The sequence below is a fragment of the Molothrus aeneus genome, chromosome 12 (assembly GCF_037042795.1).
Source record: "Molothrus aeneus isolate 106 chromosome 12, BPBGC_Maene_1.0, whole genome shotgun sequence".
Lineage (NCBI taxonomy): Eukaryota > Metazoa > Chordata > Aves > Passeriformes > Icteridae > Molothrus > Molothrus aeneus.
Window position 1 is genome coordinate 7,562,561 of NC_089657.1, and position 16,850 is coordinate 7,579,410.

At 42.2% G+C, this 16,850-nt stretch overlaps 1 protein-coding gene across 1 annotated transcript in view; it reads right to left on the reverse strand.

Moving 5' to 3' along the window:
• PTPRG (protein tyrosine phosphatase receptor type G) overlaps positions 1 to 16,850 on the reverse strand; it is a 394,212-nt gene that overhangs the window by 36,490 nt on the left and 340,872 nt on the right. Inside the window, exon 14 of the mRNA XM_066557786.1 lies at positions 6,769 to 6,860. Coding sequence (XP_066413883.1) covers positions 6,769 to 6,860 — 92 coding nt within the window. The remainder of the gene's footprint in view (positions 1 to 6,768; positions 6,861 to 16,850) is intronic.

The following is a 16,850-nucleotide window of genomic DNA, read 5'->3' on the forward strand; positions in this document are numbered from 1 at the left end:
CCTCTAGAGAAAAGCTAAGACCAAATGATATAAACCTGCAGATTGAGCATCCACTCCAAAGTGCACATACTTAAAAGGGCTTGAAACTTCACACACTGCTCAAATTTTGGCACAGATTGAATTTGAAATGCCTGAGCAGACAGAAATAGCCAGCCCCTGCCCTAAGTCACCCAAACACTGGACTCTACCAGTAATTCCACACATAAAGCAGGGCAGTACCCAGCTTTCTTCAAACCATTTCAGATTTCATGCAGTTGAATTATATTGTCAGAGCCTTTAATTCTGCAGTATACTGGCTTTTCCTGCATAACTATTTAAAATAAGAATGCAAATAAAGCCATTGTATTTCAACTGCAATAATTAATCTTTCTGACTGATTGCATTTACTTGCTGTATAAAAATTTTCAGAAATATAATAAGTTTTATTTGTATAATGTTAGTATAAATTAATTTATGATAAAACAAAGTCATTAAAAAGCCTCAGAATTGAGAAGGTGTCTGCCTTCTGTGGAGATCAAATCTCCATAAATACTATGCAATAGATTTCATTCTAGGACATCAAAATACCTGCTGAATATCTCTTAAGGGTGGCATCCTCCTAAGTCACTGACCTCAATAATTAAGACAAATTATAAATTAAAATGAATTAAGATGAATAAGAACTCATTAAGAGTTGATTACTGTGAGCACTATTCCTCATTATTGTTCACTTCTTTGTACTCATGTGTTTATGAAGTATTATTTTTAATAAAAAGCACCTTTCAAAGTGAAAAGGCATGGAAAGCACTTTGAACACATTTGAAAGTCCTGGAAAGATGGGCATGCTGAAAGAAAAACAGGAGTCCTTTCAGCAAGATAATTGTTATCTATTTGTTATAATCAAGTCAAATGAACACAAGGGCAGGCTTCTGATAATGGGAAGACATATGAAAAAGCAGAATATGAAAAACCACCTGTGCAATTCTGAAGCTACATTCATCTCTCTTGCTTCATGACTTAATCTACTACAATGCTATTAGCCATGTGTCACTCAGGAATATAAAGATGTTAATGATAAAATTTTATACATGTCAAAATAAGAGCTCACTTTAAATCTGCTTGTACAAAGATTAGGTTATCATTAATTATAAATGTAATAGCAATACACTTCTTGCCTTTAAGCAAAAAGCCAATTTCAGTCCAAGAGAATGAAATAATGTGAATTTTTCCTTAGCCCAGATATTAAACATGATCTTATTTGGTATTGCTAGCTAAGGAACACAATTTTTATCTCACACATTTCCATCCTCAGGTCCTAGTCCTGCCCTCAATTACACACAAGCCTTATATTTGAGCTCATGAAGATCCAACCCCAGGGCTCTGCCTCCCAGTGTAACAGCTCTCAGAAAAGGATCTATCTGCATTTCACATGGCCACCATAAAAACACATTCTTTTGTGTTGTAGTCAACCCCTGAAGCCTCCACTAGAAGAACCACAACTAGATATCATTCCATAAATTCTACAGTACTACTGCAGGAGCAGGGCAGGTACCAGAGTAAAAGGTAGGTGGATGTTCCCTAAAATACCTTGATGTTTTCTTGGCTTCAGAGGACGGCTGTGTTTGCCATATTGCACTCATGAATTTAATTGAAGCTGAAGATAGGTACAATTCACAATATGGTGCTGGAACATAAATCCACAGGGAGCAGAGAGCAGAAATGAAGTCTTAAGCAGCTGAAGAGCACCACCTCTGTGCTCAGTGAAGAGCTTCATGCCCTTGAGAAAGGAGCCCTCGGCTGCAGTTCCTGTTCCTCCCAAGGCTCACTGTGCTCAGTGCACTGCCACCGTCTACCCTGGGCTCTGCTCTTCAGCTCTGGGGATGCAACTCGAGACAGCCACATCTTAGCAGAAAACACTAAGATACCTGTGCTGGGAACCTGCAGCTTCCTCGTCATATGAGATGCTCATTACTGTCTCTGAACAGAAAGAGTTTGTCAAAGGGTGGATGCTACCAGAACACAGCAGCTGAGCCTGTAAAAAACACATCAAGTCTGACCCCTGGCATTTGTCAGGAAAGGTTCAAGGCACTATTCAAGTTATTGAAGAGCTAAGAATTATAGGATGGACTCATGATGGGACTCCTTGTAACCATGAAGAGATAGAAGGAAGAAAGAGGGTCATGAGTGCTCTGGCCTTTACACCCTGGTGTGTGTCAGGTGGCAAAGCACCTTTTCATTGCTATTCCTCTATTTCCTGGACTTGTACACACATACTGAGACATTCTTGGAGAACCATGAGTATTTCTCCATCAGATTTTGTAGTTTTTAAAAATACATTATTAATAAACTCCATGACAAGTTAAAAAATTATTTTACTGTCATTTAAACCTAAAAGTGAACATACCATGATCTGACAACTGGGAAATGTTTCTTAAGTCTTGTAGTCTAGACACAGCTGAAATGATTGGCATCACCTCTGAGAAATTTTACTTATACTGAAAATATAAGATGTGAAATACTTCTGGAAAATATGGTAAATGAATCAGCTGCATTGGCCAGCTGTTTTGTTCTTTATGATCTGTGCTCTCTGGACTGTGGTCAAAACTACACAGAGTTTTGAGCTTTCCTATCAGGTCCAGCCTCAAGTAGCTCTGTACTGACCTCACCTCAAGTCCCACAGACATCAGTGCTACAGCATCCATTGTGCCCATGGGCTGGGCAAGGGAGCAGTAAAGTCACAGCAAGATCCAGAACAATGCTCCACCCAAGAGCAGGAAAACTCTGACACAAAGGAGAGGAGGAGGTTAGAAGTGGAATTTTTATTCATGTCACTGTTTGATATAATCTAATTTGCACAGAGCTGCACTTCTGCAGTGCTGCTGGGGAGCAGGTCTTGCTAGGAGAAGAAAGGAGAACTGCCAAGAGATGTGGATGCATTTTGGCTTCATGGTTGCAAAACACACAGGTCTGCAGCTGTGATACTGCTGTTGTTAACTTTCCTGACTCTACTGGAAAGGATCAAGTCCAGAAAGATCCAGAAAGTCAGTCAGATAGTGACCCAGCAATAGGAAGAGCAAACAAACACAAGCAGGAGCAGCTTTGCTGAATGAGATCCTGCAAGAGCAAATGTTTTAGAGAAGAGATCCAGGCAAAGATGATGTGTATGCTAAAATTACCTGAGCATGGAGACAAAGGGAGAAGATACAGAGAATTAATTTTGTTAGGCAGAATGGCAGGGGAGTTTTCAGAAATCTGCCATTGATTACAGATGCATAACTATTAGGTGCAAGGCTTATGTGAGTTGAGATTCATACCTCAGATGTAATATCCAGTGGGTGACTCAGATAATGATAACTCCTTTGTCCTGTGTTTCTCTAGATCAAGCAGTGCAGATAATTATGAATAAGGATAATGATTTGGATCTCAGGGAGAATTTGCAGATAGGCACACACCAATGGGTGATGTGGCTTCCTGCACAATAATTAAGTATGTAGCCAAGGGAAGTGAAATAGAAAATGGATAAAATGATTCCTCTGCAAGAAGATTTTTTAGATGTCACACCTGAAAAGTCACACTGTGTGCCTAGAGCAGGTAGCTGGCAGTCTGATTTAGAGGTCATAGATCTGAGAAAACAGAGGGTTTGCATAACCAAGAGCAGGACATGGTGCAGAAATCAACACAAACACTACCTCTGACTGTGCCAATGCCATGGAGCAGTGGCACACAGAAACACCAGTGCCCTTCTGAAACCTTGAGCTGTGTCAGGACCTCGCTGTGCCTGCCCCCCAGGCACACCTGGGCCAGGACCAGTGAACCCAGACCCCCTCAGTTCCCTCTGCCCAGAAGCTCGCTGTGTGCTGAGATGGGTCTTGGCAAACCTGCTGGACACCTTCAGCCCCTCTGCTGCTCTAAATTGCCAGCAGTGTGGCTGCTTGCTCTGCACCAGGGGTGGAACTTGGTCCACTGAACTGTAGGAGGTAGAGGCACAGTCCCACAGGGACCTAGGCAAATTCCTCCTGTAAAGATGGGGTTTCACAATCTAACAAGGTTACTTTAAAAAGCTTCTTTCTGTGAAAATGCCACTTACATTTTGCTTCTAATATCAACATGGCAAGTAAGACTTTCTCACACCCTGCGGCAGCTTCCAGAGGAAAAGTTCAGAGGCTTATCATTTCATCAGTTGCCATCAGTTTAAAGGAGAATTTTGTCATTTCATGTTCTTAAGGCATTTCAGTGGGCTGTCTATGTGGGAGCAGCAGCTGACGTCAGGGAAGACTGTCATGTAGCAACAGGTATATGGGGGAAACCAGCCCACTTCTACAGCTCCAAACAAGGCAAATGCCTCCGAGAGCTTCCAGATCTTTCAAGGCAGTATCTCCCATATTTGGAAAAAGCCAACAGAGCTGGAATTTTTCTCTACTAACTAGAGCCTCATGGCTGAAAGTATCCATGTATTAACTATTATCCCTGTACAGGTAATAATACACACAGAGGGAGGCACTTACAGAGAGAATTTGGCTTTTGCTGGCCTAAATAGCTTTAATGTCAGTGTCAGGATGTTCAAATTCACCAGTTCATTCTTTTTTAAGTTTTTCTGGGCAACATTCAACTTCAGATTAAGGTCTCTTCATTTGGATGTCTGTATGCAGGTATTTCTCTATACCCATTATATCCACAAAAAAGGTTGTCATTAGATTGGGAATTCAAGGGTTGGATTCACTCTTGTGACCAACTAGACTAAACCTCCTTCTAAGGCCCAGTTCTTGATGTCCCTTAAGGATCATTAGCAATCCTTGCAGATTTTTAACTACAAAGCTGCTCAAGGTGTCCTGCAGCATTTGCTCAGGGGATGCCTTAATCTGCAGTGCCCCTTATCAGGGGTGAGCATTTCTGAGGCTGAGCACACCACAGGGAGCACTGCAGTGACAGTAGCATCATGTACCTCACAAAGCTGCTGTGGTCCCATAGCCTGGCTTACTCTAGTCATGGGAAATGTCCCCAAAAGACCTTATTCTGCTCCCAGTCACTTTCTGCTATGTGCCAGAAGGGCTGCTGGAGAAGCACTGGTGCACATGCTGCCCTGACAGTACCTGCTGCCTGCCTGGTTTCAATGGAATTTCCTCAGCCTACACTACAATTCATATGAATGCACTCCAGTCTTAATGGACTGACCATCAAAACATCTCTGTGCAACAGGGAAGAACCACTGTCTCAACAATACACACTGCAGCATGAGAAGATGGAGCTTTCTACTGGTTTCTTATATCTAAGAAAAAAATTGTCTCAATTATACAGTAAAAATACTACACATTGGCCAAAGAGGTTTTTGTCTGAAGGGAGAAATTTTCTCCTTCCAGTGCCTTGTAGACATAATCCCCCGGGTTTATGCTGTGCCAGAGTCCAGCTTAGCCCAGCCTGCCCTTCCCCACAAGCTCCAGGGAGGTACCACAGGAGAGCAGGCATGGTGGGACCATTGAACTGACTGCCACAAGCACCCCCAACAGGCATTTGTTCCTCTTGGTTTCAAGAGGAAGAATGGGGTTCTCCAGCTATTTAAGTATTTATGTGAAAAATAATCACTGGTTATCTAAGATTAAAACCTGTCACCTCCTTTACCCTAAAGGAGAAGGATGACTTCTTGCTAAGGATGTGAGGTAGCCAGGACATGCATTTTAGTTTCCAACAGAAAGGAGAGGGGACAATAGCAGGTTTTCTTTATTTTCAGTGGTACAGCATCGGACTGCAAGGCAAACTGCCTAACACTTTCTGCAGGAATGTAATAGCTGACCTTTTCTACTAGTTCCCATGGGTACTTTGAAAGACTCTTTCTAGAAATAAGTCACACATGTCTACTGAATAAAATAAAGGAAAATATAACTGGACTCTTTCACTTTGCTAGGAAGCAAGTTTCTTCAGTGTCTCAGAAAAGGCTCTGAATGTTTTTTTGTAAAATGAACCTAATTAGCTGCAGATTGAAACCCAGATCGATGATGCAGATACAGAATATGACAAGGAAACTTAAAACACCTCCAAGAAACAAGTACAAGCCTTTGACAGACTGAGGTCAATATAACATTTTGGTACCTTAATTCTGCCTGTGAGCCTGACCATCATCAAACAAGGCAGTGGCTGCAAAGGCCACGGTAACACCAAGCTGCTCTCTGTCATCACAGCTTCATGGCAGCTGCATCCTGCACTTAATAATTCCCCAGGGAAATGCCTCATGAAGAGAGAATAGCACTATACACTGCTTCCAGCATCACTCTCAGTATAGCTGAGAGGAGAATTTGACCTTTGGAAACTTTATTAATACCAAATTAACAGATGGCTTTGGACTTTGAGATTGTTTGCTTATCCCTGTGTCTCACTGTCCTTTCTGAGAGTCCCAGATTCCACCTCCACACACGGTGAAAGTGGGGGCAAGGCCCCCAGTCTCGAGAGAGCAGTGGAACTGAATATCCCTGCTCTGCAACCTGCCCTGCTGGAGCAGCTGGCTTCACCCTGGATGCAATGCCTCAGTGTTTTCAAGACTTGTTACTCATGTTTTTGACATTTTGCAAAGGTTATTCTGAAATTTCTATTAAAACTAAGTGGGAGAGGTGTCTATGGAAAAATACAGCATTGGCACTCGGAGCCCCATTACAAAGCACATTAAATTAAATGAAGCAGCACCGATAGAACAAATTTCTACCAAAACCCCATGATTTATCACAAGCACAACCTTCCCTTCTTTATGTAATTAATCCAGACTCCAAGTAGCACAAACATAGGAGATAAAGGCAGTCTTACCTGGAATAGGTATAATGGGAATACTTTCATTGGGGACCACACGGGGGGAACTGCTGTCCTCCACATAGAAATGAGCAGTCTGAAAACACTTTCTGTTAAAGAAAAAAGAAAAAAAATAGATTCAGGGCGTGAAAAATTGCTCTCTAAAAAACTTTTGCACATGTTCTGTTTCTCCATTTCTGTTCCATACTTTCAGATAACTTTAAAACACTGATACACGAAAACATATGTTTGTTTTCTACAATTACAATTCTTATTCCAGATTCTGATGTGCTCTAATTCACTGACATCTGACATCCACCCATCATAAATGCCTCTATACATTATTGCTAAGTACCATAGAATATGAAATTATAATAATAAAAGTTAGTGGCTGCAAAACAGGTTTCATATACATAATTCAGAGAGTAATTCTGCACACAAGAAACACATTCAGCATACAATTCAAGCCAAAATCCACCTAGAACACTCAATTTCCAGGGAAAATACACTTAATGTAAAAGTTTCTGCTGTGTAACAACCACCACAGCATCTGTAACTGCTTCATATCATGATGTTCTGCTATGAAAGTTATCCTTCAAACATTAAGGTTTTTTGTTTGTTTGCTTTTTAACACTAATGTCATATAACCTTCATCCCATCCTCCTCCTTCAAACTTGTATTACATATGCTGGTACACAAAAATCCAATAGACACTTCCCTTGGGCCCCAGGACTCCTCTCTAAAAAGGCCTACAATGAAGAGCAGAACTTAAATCCACCTGACTCTTTTTTTTACCTGTATTTAATGCAAAGCAGAGAGCACAAGCTGGTCATCACAGAAAAGGTACTGAGTAGAATAACATCAAGAGATCCAGGGAGACTCTGCATGGTGATGTTAACTGAGGCAGGGTTTTCCAATGCCAGCGTCACTGCTCATTGCTGACTTAATGAGCTGCTTGAGGCTGGAACTGAATATTTAATGAGCCTTGCTTGGTGTGAGCAGCTATTGTGGCAGGAGAAGGGTCTGCTCTCATCTGTCGAGGCGCTAAACAAAAGCTCCCCAGTGCAGAAAGATCCCCCTCACTGTCACCCTTCAACTGCTCCTCAACACCTGGGCAAAGTTTGTGGGGGCCTGGTGAACTGTGCCTTTGGCAAGTTGCAGGTTCCCTTGCTCAATCATATTTGCACATGTGGCTTCCAGGCTGCTGCCTCGCAGTTCCTGCAGTTTGCTGCTCTGCAACTCAGGCTTTGTGCTCTCCATGCAGAGCCCATCGTCAGAGCAAAGTCATTTGTGGTGCCTTTGTTTCCAACATCCATACATGCCAGGGAGAAAAGAAGTCACTGAAAACCAAACCACTCTCTTAGGTGAAACCAGGATATAAAATTATCACAGGTGTTTGCTTTCCATGCATCTGTACTTCCTAGTGCACAGGCACAGTGCTTTGTAATGCAAGCACAAGCTATGGCAGCACAAGTACAACTTAAGACAATACAGAAGCAGGAGAGTGTGGATTTCACAGCATGCAGTCACTGTCTGGGAGCAGCTTTCTATTTTCAGGCATGATGGCTTGCATTCTGCAGAAGTTATATGTTTAGTGACTATACTTTTGTTAAGAAACAGCATAAGGTGAATTTACACACGAGGATGCAGGATGTGCAGTAGTCTCACAGCATTTAAAACCATGGGTTGAACTCCCCCCGCCTCACCACTTGCTCCCTGTTCTCATTTTTTTTTGGCAGCCTTTATTTTGGACAATGAACACCCTGGGGGCACGCAGCAGAATAAATCAGTCACACATAAAGAAGAAACTATGAATATGAAACAGGCAAAATGTTCCTGATTTTGATGTATTTGGGGCTCTTTCCCTTGAGTCAATACTACAGAAATCCTTGAATGGCTTCTCCTGGTAATGAAGGCCTTAAAAAGGTGTTTGATAAAAAGACAGACCTTTATGCAGGGATTTACAGGATTTTTTTAAGCTGATGATATTGAAGAAAAGCAATTTTTTTTTAATTTGTTATTTTATACTCTCAGAGGCTCTGAAAGGCTGGCATTAAGGTTTTTATACACAGTCATAAGATGGCTTTTTCTTAATAGCCTCAAAACATGTAAATGTGTCAGATAATCACACTGTGCAATATTTTAAGGCCCATGATGGCAATAGCTGAATACCCAGCCCAGCACAACTCTGCTGAGCACAATGTTGGATTAACAATGTATTGAATTAATATTTCACATAGTCAAGTTTGCTACAATCATAAATGCAATTAAAAATTCTACATTTTAGTCCTGGAAGACTTTCTGCAGCTCTTTTGCAAAGACCTTAGACTTTGACTAAAGGTTTTCTCAAGTCACAAACATCGCACTCTTCTCTAATGTATATATGCAATGCAGCACTTTCATTACTTTACAATACTGGTTACTGGCATGTTACATGAAGACTTGTTTCTCAAACTTTTTTTTTCCCTCCACTTGTTCATAATAGCTGTAAATATTTTAAGTTTAACCTCTACAGCTGAGCTTACTGCACACAGGCCATTGCATCCCTGTCCCGGTGAGCCCTTCTGTGTTTCAGATCTTTAAAAGTTCTTTTATGGGTTTAACAAATTCGCTGAATGAATTTTCCAGCAAGTTCTGCTTGCTGGGTCTATTTCCCATTCTGGCATCTTTCCTCTGTGCAGCTCCAGGAGGGAACACATCTCGGGGTGCCAGGCAGATGACTCCAGTTTGGATAATGCCCATTCTTCCTGAGTAAGACAACACCTGGCCCCAAGTGGAGCCTTTTGGAAACTCACGTCTGGTTTATAGTAATAAACACTGATAGCTGCCAACCAGGCTACTGAGAGGCATTTCAGACAATTCAGTATTTGCCTCCTCCTCCAGTTTAGGATGCTCCTTTCTTTCCCTTGGCATTTCCCCTCCCCATTACCTTTTCCTCCAGATACAAACCTTAAGTGGCAGCAGTTGCTAAGGCTACAAGAGGCTGCAGTAAATCTGAGTGTGTATATGGGGAGGGCTGGATAAAGGAAAAGGATGAGAGCAGGAAATTGCTTCTTTCGAGTCACTGGAGAGAGGAGAGAGGGGAGTGGATGCAGGGCTAGACAAAGTGCAAATCTGCACCTACTTTCACAAAAGAACAAGTCTGTAACTTTTAACCCCAGTGTGTATACATGGGCAGGTGTTTGCATATCTGTGCCCATTTCCCCCAGAAACCAACACTATCAGCAGAAAATAATAACGGGCCTTTTTTCCTAATAGAAGCAGTCCATAGTGAATGCACAACTGGGATTGTCATGGCAAAAATGATTATTAAAATCTTAATAACTGAAACATTAATTTTAGAATAGTTATTGCATTTCTGCAGCACCGGTTGAGAAAAACAAATCCCAACCTTGACTCACGTCTGAAAGATTTTGGGGAGCCATATCTTTTCTGTGAAATACCAAAGAGTCTGTTGTCTCTGAAACATGCCCGTGAGCAGTGAAGCACACCAATTTCTCTAGCCCCATATGTTTTTGTGGCTCTCTTTCCCTGGGGTACAATAACCGTGTGAGATTGTGGTGATCAGACACACAGTTGTCACATATGGACCCAAATGCAGAAGTAAAACACTGCAAGATTAGCATCTCCCCAGAGAAGCAGCAGAGGCAGGGTCTGGAATGCAAAGACAATGTGAGGGAGAACAACCCCCTGCCCAGAATCTTTTTGCAGAGATACTGGCTGTGAGTTACTAAAGCAAATTAACAGGATGCAAAGTCCAGAGCAGCAGCACCTTATTACTATGATGAAAGCATAAAAATATGCCAAAAGATGGTCCTGATTAGCTGGGTTAAATGCTTGTTGCATCTCTGCTGAGCAAAATACCAGATTAACTTCTCTATAAGAAGAAATGCCTTGTGAGATTTTGACACTCCAAACAGGTTTCCTTGGTTATTGGTTACTAAAGCTCAAGCAGCTTCTCCCTATACTCCTCTATAAGGGAGTATACTCCCTCTCTAAGAAGGAGAACTAGCTCACATAATGGCCTGAAAGTATGGATGCATTTCATTTTTGTGTAGAAGGTGGTGCCTCAGAGTTAATGCAGACACAGCTCAGCCACAGACAATGGGAGTGCTGGGAATTGCTCCAAGGGCACTGCCTGGCCTTTACTCCTCCATACTGGGGCTAGCACAGGCAGCATCCCCCGAGCTGTGAGCTCTGGAGCAGCCAGGGCAGGGAGAGGAGGAGCCAGGATTATGGTGAGGAACAAGCAATCACCTCTGTAGTGGTTGGCTGGAGCCACCAGGGCAGTGGCCGAAGACAGGAAATCCAAAGGGGAATGTTTCACATTCTGGGGACACCCGAGAGCCATGCCCTGCCTCATGCTGAAGCTACCAGCACATTCATTGCTCCTTTTTCACTTGTCCTCCCAGGTGTTGATGCTGGCTGGAGCAGTGTGCATCCCTCTCCAACACCTGCCAGATTTACATTAATTTATTTTTGTATACTAGCATCTAGGAGCTCTAGGCTCTCTTCCTGGGTCATTACCTGCTAAAGCATGACCAATTTGGGGGCAGATGCTTGAGAGGGTCCTGCAGGCCCATTCACTGCTGTCAGAGCAGGGCAAATCTTGTCCTTTAGGCACCCTTCATGCAGAAACAGCCACTCAGACAGAACCTCTGCAGAATCTGTATTGGTTAACAAAGAGGCCAATAGTCCTGCAGCCATCCTACCTTTACACAGAGTTTCTAGCTGGTGGGAAGAACAGGAAAGATGGAATAGAGTCAGACCAGGATCTGTAAGGGACCTCTAAACCAGGCTGCACAGGACATGGCTTAGTCTTTACCAAATGCAACCTGGATACAGGCATTCATTCCCCACGCTCCTCCATCACGGGGGTGTCTGCAACTAACTCCTAAACAAGGATGTAAAGACAGGAAACGACCCCCTTTCACTACCTCTGTACATTCATTCCCACTTTCAATAGAAGAAAAGCTGCTTCAGATTCCCATTGAACTGTTTTGCATGTTTTTCAGGAGACACAATTAAGATTGGTTTCTGCTGGCACCAAAACCAGAGTATGTATGCAGTCAAGTGTACTAGTAACACATGGCTCTGCACTTTAAACTAGCTTCACTATTCCTTGGCAAGCATTTGTCACTGTCAGAATTGGCAATGACTCCTCAGAAAAGAGCACAGACTTCAGAACAACAGAAGTGCTGCAAATCATGACCATGTCACCAGCAGAGCAGTGGATGGGAGCCTGGACAACAGCTGTCTGCAGTCTGCACTGCTCTAGCTGGGGTCATCACTCACTGATTTTTATGAGCAATAAAACTGACTCAAGCGTTAAGAAAAAAAAGAGGAAAGAAAACCACACGAAAAAAGCTGATCTTATGAATATGAATAAGTGACCAGCATGGAGCAGTGATATTACATTCATTGTATCAGAGAGACATCTGCATTTATTATTTTTGGCCAGAAAATGGCTTATATTACCCTAATTTTCTACAGTTATTTTCCTTCACAGGTCTTAATACTTAATGACCAGAATTCAAAAGCCAAGTTATGAAAGAACCTGTGCCATGCTGGAGCAGCGAGGCACTGAATGCTGACCAAACTGGAGCTGCTGGAGGATGCATAAAACCCAGGAGAATAAAGGAAAGCTGATAAAGAAGGAAAATTTCCCTACAGTAATGCTGATTTTCCAGCAGATCCCTCCTGAAGACCGTTTGCCTTCTCTCCACAAAGCAGTTTCTGCCTGAAATATTCTTGAGCAGTGTTAAGCATCACCCAGATATGGCACCTGGAGAGGTCTGGATGGTAATGGGTAGTTTCAGAAGTGCATGGCATACATGCCCTTGGCATGTTATCCTAGACAGAACAGTGCAAAGTAGACTGTGTCTTTCAGGGGACTTCCTCTGGGCAAGGAGAAGTGCTTTTTCACATTAGGGAGTTGACTCACACAGATCCACAAAAGTCTCCAAACGCTAATCATCTGTCCAACCACAATATTTTGTAATATTGTAGGGAAATAAACACAGGAAAAAGGCTAGGAAACAGCAGATGGAAAGAGAAAAAAAAAAGAAGGTGGACAAAACTTTGAGACAGCATTTGTGCAGAAGAATGCACCACTGGTAAAATTGTCCAGTTGAAAAATTGATCTGCAAACAAGACTAGGGATTTCTGACACAAAAGGACAGCTAATTTAATATTTATGGCCTAAATTTGCCAGCTGACTACACAGCTCTCCACAAAATTAAAAATCCTCTTCTCCCAATCCTCTGAGATCCTACCCTGCACCAGGGCCCAGACACTCATTTATGTAACATACAGTACTGAACTCGGGTATTATGTGAGACATCATTATTTTCAGAAGGGCATTCAAATAATTAAACAGTTAAGAAATGACAACACCCCCACAGATGGGCTGCCTGCATGTCCTCCCCCTTCATCAGCTGCACAACCAGAGAGCACCCAGGTGGCCAGTGCAGAAATGCACTCAGAAAGCTCTTTAATTGCAAATCATGTGTTAAGTCTTAGTTTAACTCAGCACAAACGTTTTCCACGCTTCCTTGTCCCATCACCCTGGTGTCCCTGGAGAACAGCAAAGGCAATGGTGAAACCTTACTTGTGATGACACTTGGCCCTGTGACACTTGGTAGCTAATTACTCTCCTGGTGACCTCTGACAGGGCCAGAGGTACCAAACCTTCCGCTCCTGCTTTAATCAATACCCACAACATCTGCCTTGGATGCACTCAGCAATTTTACAGATGACTGAATGGGTTTACTCATCAGTATTTTCTACTGCAAGAGAACAAGCTCCTTGGTTATCTGTATTACCACTGAGAACTTTCATGTCTTCAGGCAAAAATCCAGTAGACGTACCTCTAGGTGGTATCTTAAAATGGTTTAACATTAGGCACAGCTTTAAAAACCAAAGGAAAGCCTGACCATATTAATTTTCTTCTCCCTGAGCCAAGTATTTATGTAATGCAACATTCATAACAAAGGCTAGAAAATTACAGAGGGAAACAAAGACATGCCTTTTCCAATCAAATAATACCTCAGGCACTTCCTATAAAATGTGTGCTTCCAATGCCTAAAACATCATGTAATATTAAAAAGGAGCCTTAAAACTTTCTGAGAAAAGAAAGCTGTATTTAAGCAAGTGAAGAGCTGTTCCATAATCACAAGAGCCACAGCAATCAATGAAGATTGCCTCTTATAGAGAGGTGCTTTTAGTAGCACCTCCAAGATCACAAAATTTGGTATACTTGATATTATCATTTCAGGGCATGAATTCCCTTTGGGAAGATGAATCTTAGGAAAAGAATGAATAAAAACAGGGTCACACACTGGGACATTAAAATGCAAGTAATTTTAAATGCAAAGTGTAATTCCTCTGGATTGGACACAGTGTTATAATAGAACCAAGACAGAGATGATCCAACCTAGGAGACTACAACAGAAATAGAGAGACAGCAGTCTCTCTTTGAAATATTCACATAAATGTCCCTAATTGCTCCCACTTAATTACTCTCAAAACAGAAGAGCTCTGCTATTGCCTTTACAAAAAATATTCTTTTCTTCCTCCAAATGGGACATCAGGACATTCAACTAACAGATATGTTAAGTATCCCAAGGCTCAGCCTGGAATCTAACACAAAACTCTTGTAAAAATTTAAGCACAGCTTGTTCCTCAGTTTTGATGTCCCTGCCCATCTTCAGGCAGAAATGCCAGTTTGTTAAATGTAATGAAATGCTCAGTGGGAAGCTTCATCTTTCTCAACACATGTGTCCATGTGCACCTGGGCTAAAACTGCATGGGAGAACTAGGAAAAATTCCCAACACTGCTGGACATAATTCATGTTTAGCTTAACTGGGGCCAAGATAAATATTAAAAGAGTTATTATTTCCTTTCTCTCTCAATCACTGAGTATTTGGAGAGTGGGCTTTTTTCACTGGCCACTTGAACAAGAAATAGCTACTTTAAAAATTTCATGGTCTCTCTGTTTAAAACACAATTAGGAATGGCATTACACCTTTGGAAGCACAGCACAAAGGAAAAGAAAAGAGCAGCTGGCACCAAGAGCAGAGGAGCAAATCATTTAGTACCTGGTAGATAATAGGAACACTGAAAATACACTGCCTAGTGCTGGTGCTCAAACAGGGCTACATCCATCACCTCATCACACTAATACAGACAGACTGGGTGGCAGCCAGCTGGTCCTTCCTCCCCACCCATCTCGCTGAAAGCAAAGATTTGTAAGCCTCCCAATAATAAACCTGGACAGAAATCTTGGGGATCATTAATCTCACTATCAATCAACCCATTTGGAGATTTGCTTCTTGCAGTCGCTGATGCTAATCAGGGCCTGAGCGGAGAGCTCTGGGGAAGCCTGGAGTGTGCATCTGAGGAATTGCTTTAATGAGTTTCTTGCATTCAAAGGTTAACAAATGTGACAAGGAAACACAAATATGGGGCAATGCACTGCCAAGCACTGAACCAGGCCACTGGGAGTTGGTGTGCTGTGTATTGTGCTGCAGTATGAGGAATTCATCCCTACCTCACTCTGGAGAGACACCCAGTGAGACCCAGGGACCTCTCCCTGATGCCAGGGAGCCATGCAGGTGCTGAGAGCTTCCACTGCTCCAGCACTCCTTGTGTGCTGGGCTTGGGCACAGCTCTGCCCTAACAGGGCTGTGCTGCACAGCAGCATCTGCTGAAGGGGTTTCTGGTTAAATCAGGCAGCCAGCGTGGTGTGAACATCCCCACTGGGCTCCCTTCACCAGCCACCACAGACCCACATCAATTAACATAGCACAGTGAAAAGTCCCCAACATCAGCAGGACTCTCCCAGTAGCATCTGTCCTAAACCACTGTATTTTCTGTGAGAATGTTCCACAAAATAAATAGCATTGTCATCAACAACAACATAAACAAATGCCAAGATAATGCCAAAAAGGATTCCAAGTATGAGGCATGTCAGAAAAGTTACCACAATATCTATTAACAGGCTTCTAATTACATAGAAGAGCCAAGAATTCAAAAAAATCATAAAATAACAGACATAGAAGAGATTTTCTATTTAAAAAAAATAAGTTGAAATTATTTTGAAAATTAGAAACAGAAAACTAGAAACGAGTTTTATCCTCATGACACAGTTTTTTGCACTAAGCACACACTCAGGCAAATAAAACATTGCTCTCCTGTTGTCTTGAACACTGTGTAGAAAGAGCTACCAACCACAGGAGCAGAACATTTTGATGCAGGACAAAAGTTCATTGCAGATAAGCAAAACAGGAGAAATTCACTCAACCTGTGTTAATTATTAGAGCCCTTAACACCAGATACAGCTTAATATATTTTCTATTTATGGACTGTTCTCTTTATTTGCACTACTTCTAAACCTTAAACTTATCTTTTATTAAGTGCTTGATAACCTTTCAGTGTTGATAAACGTGGGACTGGGAAAAAGGAGAAAAAAGCCTCACAAGAACTGCAGTTCACATCATAGGAAAAATGTGTTTCTTGAGGTATGAAGAAATGTGCCTGGATGCACAAGGCACTTGCTCAGAAGCAGATATGTAATTAAAAACAAGCTCTTGGCTCTGCATTTCCCTTTCTTGAAGCTCATGAAGGGCTGGGGCTGCTCTGGCAGACACAGTGTCCTGGAGGAACATACTAGATGTCTGCTCCCAGGTGAGTTGTTCAGATCTGGCACCTCTAGCAATCCACATAATTTTCCTCCTGCTGTATTCATGCATTTCATTTCCATGTTCTGATGTGATCTTTGGTGTGCTTTGGTTGCCATCAGACTGTGAGCTTGGGAGAAGAAAAGAGAGGAGCCCTCACCATGGCCAGCCAGACACACCCAGGTGTGCAGCAAAGGGAGATTCCAGTGGGGACTGAGCTCCTGCTGTTTAGACCCACCCCAAATATTTTCATCTCTGCTTATATCTGGGAAATGTAGTAACAAGTTCCTGCTTTATTCTAGTGCTTTAATTCAAGGACTTTTGTGAGCTAAAAACGTTGAAAATGCAGACTAAACAGCAGAGTATTTTGCCACTATTTCTGGTAGTTTTGTCCCAGCCATTTGGTTTCAGATCTGTGA